General features: G+C 40.5%; 1 protein-coding gene across 5 annotated transcripts in view; it reads left to right on the top strand.

Annotated features, from left to right (window-relative positions):
• LOC145982537 (uncharacterized) overlaps positions 1 to 6066 on the top strand; it is a 31752-nt gene extending 25686 nt beyond the window's left edge. For all 5 annotated transcript variants that reach the window (XM_083115991.1, XM_083115993.1, XM_083115992.1 and 2 more), the window contains one exon: positions 5906 to 6066. In XM_083115991.1, the coding sequence (XP_082972117.1) occupies positions 5906 to 5941 (36 nt within the window). In that variant the 3' untranslated portion in view covers positions 5942 to 6066. The remainder of the gene's footprint in view (positions 1 to 5905) is intronic.
• Positions 6067 to 13514: the final 7448 nt, after the last annotated feature.

Genomic DNA, 13514 nt, shown 5'->3' with positions numbered 1-13514 from the left:
TACAAAGACAATCCGCACACCATCCGTGAGTTAAAAGAGAGTATTGTACGAGAAATCGGTAGAATGACAGTAGACGAACTTGCACGTGTAAATGCCAATTTTCTTCGGAGATGCCAGGAATGCGTTGCAGCTGAAGGACATCATTTTCAACACCTTCTGTAGTCAAGGGTAGTACACAATACAAAAACTGTAATTTTCATAGACGACTCTGGCGACTGTCGCGGACCCCGTTCATCGGGAAAGAAAAGCGCTGATGCCGGGCCGCTTGCCGCCGAGTCTCGTAGCGAATGTCAGGGAATGCTCTGTAGTAATTACCAGAGTGTCCCAAGATAGGGAAATGATCCCCTAAATAGCCTCGAAGTAATAATACTAATGTCATGTGACATTAATGCACCGTGGCCGTGCGGTCCGAGGCTCAGGCTCCGGCAACGGGACGCGCGCAGGTTCCAGTCTCCTGGGAGAAGCGTAACAACTTTTCTCTTGAGATTTCGGCCAGTGTATGGGACCGGTGGCCACCCACTATTATGAGAAAATTGGGGAGCTGCGAATGAGGAGCGTAACCCGATCAGGAAAACCTACAGCAAGTAGTGGGGGTTCGTCGTGCTGACCACCCCGTAACTGGTTAGCCACTTCTTGATTATGGCTAGGTATATATGTGAAACTACACTTGTCCCATTAGCCAGAACGTAATTCATTACGTGTCTGAAAACATTCTGCTAACAACACAACTGTAGCGTACCCAGAATTTAATTTTTGGAAAGGCTTAACCTCGTGCGTCATTTATCCTGCACAATTTTGGTAAAATATTAATAGATTTGTTCTCTTTCATTTACTACGTAGTTTTTTTTTCCAGAATTGACCAATTGCGAAGATAAGGATAAATGATGATAAGCTGATTGATTTAGTTTATTTTGCTTCGCTTTCCTGCTCTTATGGCTAATCGAGATGAATGGGAGGGAAGAAGGGACAATCGCAAACACACAAGGACAGAAGACAACGCGGGTCCCACGGAGGATTTTGCTGACTGTGAGTTCAAACGCCAGAGCCTCGCTAGTCTGCGAAATGCATTCTAGGGTATCCTACGTGGAAGAGATATTTGGATATCTTCGCAAAGGGTCACCTCCTACATCTCGGTAAAATATTCAAATATGTACTTACTGTGTCGGCATATACACATACGACTATTCACACACACACACACACACACACACGTGTGTGGGGGGGAGGGAGTGTACACAGCGTTCTTTCCGGAAACATCCAAATATCAACATCCTTTTTACCCTGGGCTGCATTATATCAATATCATGCAAATTACATTGATATGGAAGCCATTTAGCAATAAAACTTGAACTTTCTTATTACTTCTATTAAAGAAAATTACATACATTTTTCTTTATGGCAATTACAAATTAAACTTCGTTATCTTCCTACATGTAGTTTATCTTCTCAATTTCAAATGAAATTCTAAATTCTGTAAAAAAGATAAGACACTAACTCATTTCCACCACAGTAAAACATTAAAGAAAAATGTTAGAAAAATACTCATAACTCCAGAGCCATCTATTGTTCACCATAGCAAACCATATCCCAACATAGTAGCGATTTTTTTTAAACCTGTTTTTTTTCTTCAAATTATTCAATAATAAGTTAAAATCAGACAATATTGTAAAAAAAACTATTCAAATTTGTTAACATAAAACTTTGTAGAAATTATGTCAACTTGTATTCGATTCTGGAAAGAAAAAATATCAATAAAGAATGAGGTGAAAAAATTATCATGACCACTACTGAAGAAGATAGCAAAAGCCTGAAATCGAAAAATTGTAAGTAGTTTCTTATTTCTTTATCCGAGGTTGCGTTTGTGTTTTACCGAAGTAATATGACGTGTAATATTTATGTATTACGCCTAGAGTGCTTGAAAAACGTCATAACATCTTGCAGGCTACCGAGGGTCTGACGCCTCGACTGACAACCATTACAATTCTCTGTGGTGCTTGTATGTGTCCTGTCCATATGCGTTTGTGATCTCGCTTTCATTAATTTCATCTTCTCACCTATCATCCTCATCTTTGTGATTAGCCAAAGATGACATAAAAGCGAAGTAAAATAAAACAAATTAACATCGATGTGGTTCCTTATCTGTAAGGGGTTTCTACTCGCTGTTCCCTGTGATTTGGGCACTGTTTCACTTCAATATGTGGTTAAAGTTACAGTGGTGTAAGAAACTTTTTTTAAAAAAAAGCAAAGAGTATGACTCACAGCACTTCGCTGATCAACACAACAGCTGCTTCCTTTATCAATAGAACTTCCACTGCCATCTGTTGCCAGTTGAATGAATCTCTGACTTACTTCACGTTTTCTGTTGATAGACTGACTTATCTCCATCTGGTTTCTGTGTCTAAGTCTTTTCTTTTTTACAAAGTGACTTACACCACTGTAACTTGAACCCGTTCATGTTTAGAACAAACAGGCTTTCAGAACGACGTGTATCAACCAGCTGAAGAGCAATTAATATTTCTTGTGCTCTAGTTGTTATTGTTTTAATTCTTGTTATATATGTGTGTGTGTGCCCGTGCTTCTCATTTGTTAATTTATTTTTCTCTGTTGATATCCTGATTTAAAATAGATTTTATCTGTATTCAGGATATTTGAAATAAATAGATACCCTTTTGCAGTCGTTTAGTTACCCCGTATTCGTACTGCTACAACTTAATACCACACACAAGTGGTGTGCTCACCGAGGTTTCTTTCTTCAAAACTGAGCACTGCCGAAAGCGGGGTTGTAAACAAACGGTATGTCATGTACAGGCCGGAAGGCATAACAGGCACGTCACTTGTAAAGTGACAAGCCCAGGATGTGTACACTGGCAAACTTAAAAAAAAGGTCTCCCTCCTCTTAGTTAGATTGGAAGCAACAAACAAAAACCGATATTGAATTGGAAACACTCCAGCGTCAATGCCGAAACTCTATGCAAAATAAGGAAGAGCTGCACAGCTGTCAGCCGTAAACACCACACAGAAGAGCAATGTTAACCATGAGTCAGGAAGGAATTAGCACAGCGTTTCTTTCTGTGGTCATTTGGCCTCGGAAGAAATATTTGTTGTCCATTTTGAGCTCTCAGGTTCTGAGCTGGCGATTTATTTCCTTCATGAATGAAAATAGGTTGTTAATTTTTTCGTTTCTTTTCTCCCTTTTGTCATTAGCTCTAAAACAAATATAAAAAGAAAACGATCAAAGATGTTTTTTTCTTTCGGCACGTGACAGGCATATGTGGTAACTTTGCTATTTTTACGACCATATTATATCCCTCTTGTTTACTTCAACATAAGGACGAATGTTGGAGTGATCAGAAAAAATCAACGAACAGAATAAGCTCTTAAATATTACCCACGCTTCGAAATTAGATTCCGGTCCCAGTGGCAGATGGTTATCGTATCACATCACGCTATGACACCAGGGGTCCCGCATTCGAATCCTGGCCTGGGCATGGATTTGTGAGTGTCCATTCATCAATTTCATCATATCGTCACTCATCCCCACATTTGATTGAGTTTGTGTTTGAAGTCCACTTTATGCACAGTAAGGTTAATCGGTACTGGACCTACAGTTTAAAGTGGGATCCGAACCACTATGCGCCTCCACCGGGTATCGAACCCGGGAACCCTTGATCACAAGGCGACCCCATATTTGCAACTTAGCCAAAAGTGGCACAAGAAGCAAAGTAAAATAAAGCAAATCAATCAATCAATCAATCGAACATAGGGTCTCCGGTTTCATAGAGCTGTATGCAAAGCACTCGGTCATGAAGACCCTCAAAATTGAAATAATAAGTGGAACAAAAAACCTGATATTAGAGTATTTTAAGAGTTTAGGCAGATTAACAGTTCACGTCAACCTACAACAATTTCACCTGTATTGTGTGATGTATGGTTCTGCCCTAATATAATTGAACGTGCTCTTGCGATAACAGTTACACATTTCCGTCTTGCAACACACAACCTCGACTCGACACGATATGTGCATTTCCTTACCCCTTTTCTGTATTCTTTCCATTTAGGATATATTACGTTGCCTTTTTGCCTCTTGGTTAATCCGTGGCGATGAGAATGATTGACCAATTGATAACGTGGATGTGATGGGGCAAACATGCCTTAATCATGGTTCGAACTTAAGACCTCTGTCTTCAAAGCACGTTACAATCTGCCACGTGTGTCTTTTCATCTCCAGTCACCATTAATTTCAAGAGGTAGAAAACGACGTTACTCAAACAAATTGTATAAATAATTTCCATGACCATAAACATTTGTTGGACTTGTTGATGAAGGGACAGTCACAATGAACACCGAACGAACACAATGCCAAGGCGGTGTTTAAGCAAGCTGTGTTAACCACTCTACCACGGAGGCCGGAATCCTTTTTAGTTAGGAGAAATCGTTCCTTGACAGCGAACTAAGAACAGTTAATATGCGTCACGTCAGAGTTATAATATTTTAAATTTCTAACAATCAATTGGGATTTACTCTTAACCATTTTTTGCCTACATAAAAACTTCCGCACAGTTAAGGTCGTTTACACTAAGGACAAGATCTTTAAAGTCTATGCTTTAAGGAATGATTAAGCACACTATGATGACGAAAAATAATAATTCACATGACTATAGTGATGCATTACATCCGTGAAACATTAATTTTCGTTCAGGAAGAAATATTGAAAAACGAGGGACACAATGACCAATTGATTTATTTATTTTACTTCGCTTTTCTTCCACTTTTGAGTAATCATACAGATAAGGATGAAAAGTGTGTTAAGACGAAATTTGTGAAAGGCAATCACAAACGTAGAACACAGCCCAAACTTCACAGGCCATTATACTGGCCTTTTGTCTAGACGCCAGTTCCTCGTTAGTCTGCAAAATATACTCCATTGTCACAATGACGTAAGCATTCGTAGAATAAATTTGTATATCATTCCCCACTCCCCCCAAGAAACGTGAGCTAAACTAGTGCGCATTCTGTGATATGTTCATTACTTCTCAGGAACCACTCGCGGCCTTCAACTAGTTTATCCTGAAAAAAAATAACTTAAAAGATACTTCAGGGACAATATCAAAAGGATACTGTCACATACGCAGAATGCAAAACATTTCTACTACAACCCTGGCGAAAAATAGGCTGCTGGAGCGTGGTGCTGATCGTATCACCTCCAAAATGGCCGAGCTCGAGAATATGCGGTGCCCTACTGCCACATATGTGCCTTCATGGCACGTTGCTATACGCACGAGGAAGTTTACCTAACCTTTACTACTACTAACTACTCATGCCAGGAATTTTGGTATTTTTTATATTTTTTTTATTTGCCCATTGCTAACCTGGTTCATTCCCAGCCATAAGAGCAATTAGTCGATGCAATAAAAATACGCCAAACTAAAAAAGAAACGGGTGTCGGCGAGCACGCACACACACATACACAGAGAAAGGGGGGGGGGGGGGCAGGAACACAAAATTCTTCCACAAACTGCCCAGATCATGCCTGACAAGACTCCAACAGAAAGCTTTCCGGAAACAAATATACGTGCGCATAAGGTAGTGATGGCCTTGTCTGCAACTGCCTTCCCCCACTTTTTTATCCAATACAGGAGTAATGAAGTGTTTCCAACTACCTTCCAATCTAACTAAGAGGAGGGAGACCTTTTTTAAAAGTTGGCCAATGTACAAACAAGTCAGTGGCCGATCGTAACCTTAATTGTCTCGCAAACTGTTCGTTTGCGACCCCAAGTTCGCTGAGACTTTTTGCTTCTACTATAATCTACTTTTCACCGCTTCAGTTTGCGCTATCACTTCTGGTACACCCTGTATATGTCTTACAAAATATATCTAACCTCTAAACTTGTTTCCTAACTTTTAGGTAACGCGGAAGATGTTTGAGCTACTTGCTAGATAACCCAGTGAGCAAAGTCGTACACGTCATCAATATGAATCCAACGAACATTTCAAATCAGGCACCTATAACATTGTTTGTTTGTCTTTCATCTTCACTTAAATTATATTTGAATAAAAAATACGTAACATTTAGTGTCCAATTAAATTATTTCCACCCTTTGGGGAAGTAATTTTCATGTAAAGGAAAGCAACTTACACGGAAATAACTTCGCCATAGAAACTTTTTTTCAAGGTATGCACTCAGTATCGTCGAACGTTATATGGAGAACATACTTCCATAAACTTAGTATTATGTCTCCATTAAATATGGGAGAAATCATTTAATTTCAAACAGTAGCGACAATTGGGCGATAATTGAGGGCAGGGGGGGAGGACAGTTTAGTTTTACTTCGTAGACAAGGCTTAACATTAAGAGGCCATAGTGCAGTGGCAACAAGTGGGAGGCAACTACCCCCAAACACCCCCAATAGCCGCCACCGACTTTTACACATTGACATATATGGCAGAATGATGATTATGATATACCCTTAATCCGCATATTATAATAGAATATAAATGTAATATCCGTATATATAGGGTGTTCCAGTTAAAAGTAGTCCGGCTCCGATCATCAGTTCCATGCCAAGGATCATGAATAGAACTGAAGTGTGTGTACGGATGAGCTTGAGTACCTACCACGGTTCACATTACAATGGACTATTGCAGGGGTTCCCAAGCTTTTTCGTTTCACTGCGCCATTAGTGTTTCAAGATTTCAAGTCAGAATGTAGGCCTACTTAAGACTTGCATCGCTCAGTTAGCGTGTTTAGTTTGCGTGCCTTGAGTAAAAAAAAATAAAAACATATTTAAAATTCAGAAACATTTTGTGTAAAAAGTACAGGGTGTCCTACTCCAAAGGGAACCCATAAATTGTCACGTCATTTTGTAAGTATTTCACCGAATGTTATCAAATTTGGAAAGATTGCAGTTCAGTACATGAGAAAGTTGACGTAGCAACACTGTACGTCGTAAAGACTGAAGAAGTGGGTCAACAGGCAGGTTCAGCGAGTCTCCGTGTTTCAGTGAAGCGTAAGCGGAGGAAGTGGCTTCATGTGACTTTGTCATGAACTGTGACAAGTGAAGTTTACATTGACCTTTTCCGAGAGTTTGTGAACCATTTAGACGATCAGGAACTGACACTCGGATGGTACCAACAAGACGGTGCAACGTCACGCACCTCGAGAGTGAACATGGCTGAGGTGTAATCGTTATTCCCTAACAGAGTCATTTCCAAAGTATTCTGGCCCCCAAGGTCACCGGATTTGACCCCACCTGACTTTTTCCTATGGGGTAACCTTAAAGGAAAGGTATTCAAGAACAAACCACGCACCCTTGATGAGCTACGGGAAAATATCCGCCGTGAAATCCATGCAGTGACATCCGAGGTTCTGACAGCTACATTGACAAACTTTCAACGTCGTGTTCAACTGTGTTTACAAGTTGGTGCAGGTCATTTCCAACACCTTTTGTGATGTAATTTCTTTTCCCACAAATACAGGTAGGTCATGTTCAAATTTCGTTTCCTTTACTCTTCATTTCCATTTTTTACAAAACAAATTCAGGGTTCCCTTTCGAGTGGGACACCCGTTACTAAATAAGCACATATTTGGAACAATCATATCAGTTCAGTGAAAATTTTGGAACATTTCGCGAAGACCCTGTAAGCTAGCCACCGCGCTGGACTACTCCATTTTACTGGTGCAATATAACCGTCATTTGCATCATAGACAAATGTCTTTGATCCCGGCTACTTTGAACTGGGACACCCAGTATATATATATTGTAAAATGCGTATTTTAATGATAATATAAAGGCTACATTACAGCATGATATTGTATTTTATTTTCATCTTCATATTGCTTTTGTGACCACTAGGGACCATACGCAGCACTTGATGGATTTAGGAAGAACGATTTATATTTTAATCTCGAGTATAATTTTTCTACACCTGGCAACCTTACTTACGGTAGATATACGCAGGTTTCCTCTCAGCATAAAAACCTAGTTGACAAGTTTCAGTTACCTGTCCAAAGGGGGGTGGGATTGGTGGGGATTAAACCCCCACATTTGGCCCAGTATTTTAAAAAAAAATAACTTCAAAGGCAGAAGAAGATGGCAAAACAAGGGCTGAATACTGATAAAAAAAAGTGTACCAACCGACCCCTTTCGAAAATCCTCGCCACGCCATTGACGAGTCTGGAAATTTGAATAACTGGCGGTGAACCCGAATTGAATGATCAGTGGCGTATGTTGAGTCCAAGATCCCGACTATCTCACTGTGACATGTGGTCCTCGTGTAAATCCCCGGTTTAAGTGGTTGGTTAACTTCCTCGTTGCCATCTCAAAAGCAGCCAGATTGCAAACTTCTAAAAATTCGGTTTCCAACATCTAGGAATTCGGTTGCCAACTTCTAACATTTCAGGTTGCCAACTTCGAAGAATTCAGGTTACCAACTTCGAAGAATTCAGGTTGCCAACTTCAAAGGATTCGGTTGCCAACTCACTGAATTCAGATTGCCAACTTCAGATTCGTCAATATTATCCTATTGAAATGAGTAAATTTATTCACAGTTACTATTCGATTTTTCTTCTCTATTTTACTCTCTAGGCTTCAGCCTTCGCAGATAGACCAGCTTGCCTAGAATATACGATCCTAGATTTTAGATTGAAAGTAGCTAATCGAACAATATTTTGTTCGCGTTTGTAAAGTAACAATGTAGTCGCTCGTGTTTTTGAGTTATTGTTTCTAAGACCATTTTATGCACGGATAGGCTAATCGAAACTGGATATGTAGTTTAAAGTGAGATGCGCACATCAGGTATTAAACCCGGAATTCCTTGATCCAACTACGCGAAGCAAGTAGTCACTCGAATGTGTAGGAAAATCGAACACAAATGGTTACAGAACACCAATGTATAAAACATAATGTGTTTAGAATGTAAGTTTAAAAATAACCCAAACATAAATTAAAAGTATCTGAAAATAAGATCCTTAGGAAAATATTTCTGCCTAAAAGGGATGAGGAGACAGGTGAGTGGAGAAGGTTACATAATTTAGAACTACATAATTTATATTCATGTCCAGATATTATTAGAATGATTAAATCAAGGAGACTTAGGTGGGCAGGCCATGTGGCACGAATGGGAGAGGAAAGAAGAGTTTACAGGATTCTTGTTGGGATACCTGATGGTAAGAGCCTGTAGGAAGGCCAAGACAAGATAACGTTGAGATGGACCTATGGAAAATCAATAAGGATGGATTGACCTTGACTAGGATAGGGACAGATGTAAGTCTTGTGTTGGTGCAGCCATAAACCTTCGGGTTTAAGAAGGCTAGAGAGTTAGTTAATTTAGAATCTAATATAGGCAAAGAAAAATAATGATGTAATAATTTACCTTAACCTCTATCCTGTTCTGGATGACTTGATTACGATTTGTAAATTCCTGATATCCGTTGCAAAAGATGACCTGGTTTCCTGCCCAAAAAACAAAGCCATGGCATAATACCTCCCGGTTATCTAACATGTGGTTTCCTCCCCCTAAATTACTTTTATCTGCCACTTCCGGCGACCTTCCGTAACGTTGGTAAATCAACAGGAAAAGCGACCGCAGAGGATCAAGGGTAGATGAGCGATCGGCGCCGAGGCAATGGACTCTTTGACGGGCAGAGATAGAGGGAGCAAAGAATAACGGCCGCCTGCCTGGTTGTGTCGTCGTGAACAAGCTGCCCGACCAGATTCAGCAGACATTGCGTGACCACTTTGCAATGTCTTTTTCACCAAGGCTCCTGGTACCGTTATTTTCCGACTGATACCAAAACAACATTTCGTAAAAAAATATTGCAATCTTGGGGATACTGGACGAGTTCAAAGAACCCAAGCTGAGTGACTGTGTGAGTGAGTGCTACGCTCTGTCCCGGGAGTCTATGGAGCAGATCTCACTTATCGCACATATCTCAAACATCTTCTAGGTCCCACCATTATGTCTTCTGACGTACAGTCAGCGGCAAAAAAAATGGGACACCTAAACACATGGCCATGTAAATAGGCGGCTGCCTGCTTCACATATACTTACTTAATTTTTATTTCCTGTGTGTTTCAATTACAGTAAACCCTCGTTAACACGAATCCCAAGGGACCGAAAAATCAAGAGTTCGTGTTAAAAAAAATCGTGCTAACCGGGGACTCAAATTTTATTGTTGCAATGCAGTTCTTTCTATACATTAACCATTTACAATACGTATTATGTATTGAAGTATTGTAGATAATGTAGATTTGGCAATTCCATATTGTTCAGCAATTGTCGTTTTGTTCAATGCACCACGGTCTACTTCCTCTAGGATTTTCAGTTTTGTTTGCAGATCTATACCTGTCTGCTTCCTATTGGCCATGACTCCCACCTTACTGCTCGCAACTTGATGTTACACGTACTGGCTATGTTTTAAAGAATAGAAAAACACATATGAACACAGAACTGAATTCGTTGGTTAAATACGTAAGCTCATTGTTGACGCGATGTTCGCGATTGTCGAGCAATTGAACTCAAAGTTTTAATCTTGATGTTACTCGTACTGGTTATGTTTTAAAGAATAGAAAAACACGTTTGAACAAATTCTTGATCTGAATATGTTGGTTACAATACTGTATAAGTTGATCGTTGACAAGATGATAGAGATTGTTGAGCGATTTCTTACATACCTAGAAGAGGAAGGACAGAAAAAAATTATGAAAAACTTTGGAAGTTCGAGTTAAATGAGATGTATTGACGCAACGGACTAAAAAACATTTCGTAATTCGTGGTAACCGAAATTCGCGTTAACCGATAAAACTTTCTATAAAATATAATACATCCCTGCCGGGACCAATATTTTGTTCATGTTAACCGAGTGTTCGTCATAAGCGAGTTTGTGTTAACGAGGGTTTACTGTATATAGGTACAATTGTAATTTTCTACATTTTGTACATTTATAAACATTTACAATTGCATAGCTAAACAAATTAATGTAGGAGAAAATGCTGTTTTTATAGTACGACAATCTGTGTAAAATTATCTGTAAGCTTAAGTGTATCCCTACATGAAATAATAAATAATAATAATATTTGCGCTGCTGCCACATATGGGAAAAGCAAAGCGAGAGCGGTGCAAAAGTCGCTGGTTCCCGCGCACTGTCTGGCAACGTCAACCACGCTACGTTGCCTAGTTCGAGCGTCAGACCGACCTCTCTACGGGGCACTTTCGAGTCCCATTCGATACGGGCTAGTGATCGTGTGAATTGAAAGTTCGTTACAGGCCCCAGAAAAATTTTAGTCCCATATGTACACGTCGGACTGCTCTTCAAGCTCCGAACGCACGGGGTTGTGTTCCGACGTGGCAACAGCGCGAACATTTGCCACCCGCCTAATTTCATGGCAGTGCGTTTAGATCCTGAAATGTTCGTTTCCGTGCTCTACTGAGCGAGGTTCAGCCTAGGGCTGCTCTACCACCTAACTCAGGACTAGGTATTACAAAGTAGGATTACATGTGAGAATTATTAAACAAAATGGTTTAGAATAAATGAAGGATAAGGGGAAAAAACAAGAAATGTCCATTTTTTTCGATTTTGAGGTTTACAGCTCATTCTGTTGGTTGGAACTGGTACTAAAGAACTGTACAAAAACCACCGGAATGAAATGAGAAATTTGCGTGTAAGAGACGATCAAATATTTGAGGTAGCTACTGGGAAAGAACATAGGAAAGTTTAGCATTAAAATGTCGTTTTCTCCAAAAACTGGTTTTGTAACATTCCTTGTTCTTTCGCCCCTTCAAATGAGATGCATGGAAAAGAAACTAAAAAATAGAAGCACACATAGCAATTCACACAAACACACACACACACACACACATACATAATTCAAAATCGTGTCTAAAATGTAAAGAAATGTGTACACAATACGCATTAATCGTGATGTCAGGCGGGTGTATGGATATTTTGGGGGTTTAGCGGAGTGACTTAATGTTGTTTTTTTCTTCTCTTTGAAGTGTTTGATAGAGGTAACATACGAAATATCACCCGCTAAGGCATTCCAAACAGTAGCGGACCAGAGGGAGAAAGAGGCATCGAAGCTGGCTAGAGAGTTGCGTGGATGTCAAGTTTAACCTCTGGTGTAATGTGAATGCAATGAATCTCTAAATACACATATTTTTTTAGAGATCACCTGGTATTTTTCACTTAAGGATAGTGAACATTAGGCAGTATTGATGCAGCGTAGTCGAGACATATTGAGGATTTCATGAACATTAAGTAAGGGCAAGATATGCTTACTTCTTCTGATTGAAAAAGCATATCGAATGCAAAAATTTTGAATGAATTCTCTTTGATAGTTTCCTAATGTGTGTTGCCTAATTCTACGGAGGTGGTAGAAGTTGCTATTGAAAATTTGCTATTAAAATCCTTTTATCGCCGTGGAGTTAGGCAACACACATACCGCCTTGCAGGGAAGCGAATATTTCAGGATATATTACCCCATTTATATTGCCGGTGACTGTACATACGTTCTCGTTGTGAGGTGACACTTCTTAGGTTTAGCATAAATACACTACGGGGCGTGACCAACAAGCTATTTTTTCTCCTGAGAGACCTGAACCTAACAACGAAAGCATTTAGCCTGACGTCAGAAGACAAAGGGCGGGGCTTCAGCAAAAAGGTGTTTTTGCTGTAAGTGAGACCCTGAGGAGCAAGCAATCGAAAACAAGTAGCGACCAATGAACGTGCGAGAGGGAAAATGAGTGCGTTGAGGTTACGCGCGGTTGCAACTACCAGCAACTGTTTGTTCCGCCAACTTGCTTTCTCCCCTTCTGTGCCGTTATGCGCGGCCTTGGTATTATTCCAGCGACAACGAAATGAGGTACAGCTCAATGAAGATAGGGAAAACCTCGCGAGTTAAAGTAAACTGGCATCCCTTTCGCTTTTGCCTGAGAGCTCCAGTGTTGCCGTATGAAGGATAATTCTCAACCTAGCTAAGCGATTCATTTCGTTTATTACTTCGCTTTTCTGCCACTTTTGGCTAATCGCGAAGATGAGGATGAAGGGCCACTCACAAAGAACACCGACGCCCAGGCCTGGATTTGAACCCGGGGGCCCTGGCGTCGTAGTGCGCTGTGCTAACCACTCCGCCACGGGGCCCGGCATGCTGCTGTACCAGCGGGAAAGCAATGAGGCACATCTCCATAAAGAGAAAACCCCTTTGACGCTATCGTCGAATTTTCAACCCTTAGATTCGCACGACCAAACTCGGAATTCTTGTCTCCTGCGTCGGAACGCAAGGAGGGTGACATTGGTGTTGGCCCGGTTGCCTAACCCAAGCGTCCACGACTGCAACTCAGTTCTACTCGTCACCGTACAAGGCAAGAACCCACAGCTCGCGATAAGAATTGCCCGCCGTAGTAGAAGTCCTCAACTTCCGGTTGTTTTGCGCGTGAAAGAAACCTGAAATTTCGAAGCGGGAAAGCGGCTCTGTTATCACCCGGTGGAATGGGAGGTAGAAAGCAGGAAATATGGC

Source organism: Lepisma saccharinum, unplaced genomic scaffold (assembly GCF_977018435.1).
Source record: "Lepisma saccharinum unplaced genomic scaffold, izLepSacc3.1 HAP1_SCAFFOLD_232, whole genome shotgun sequence".
Lineage (NCBI taxonomy): Eukaryota > Metazoa > Arthropoda > Insecta > Zygentoma > Lepismatidae > Lepisma > Lepisma saccharinum.
The sequence above is the reverse complement of the archived record's forward strand: the minus strand, read 5'-3'. Positions and strand labels throughout refer to the sequence as shown.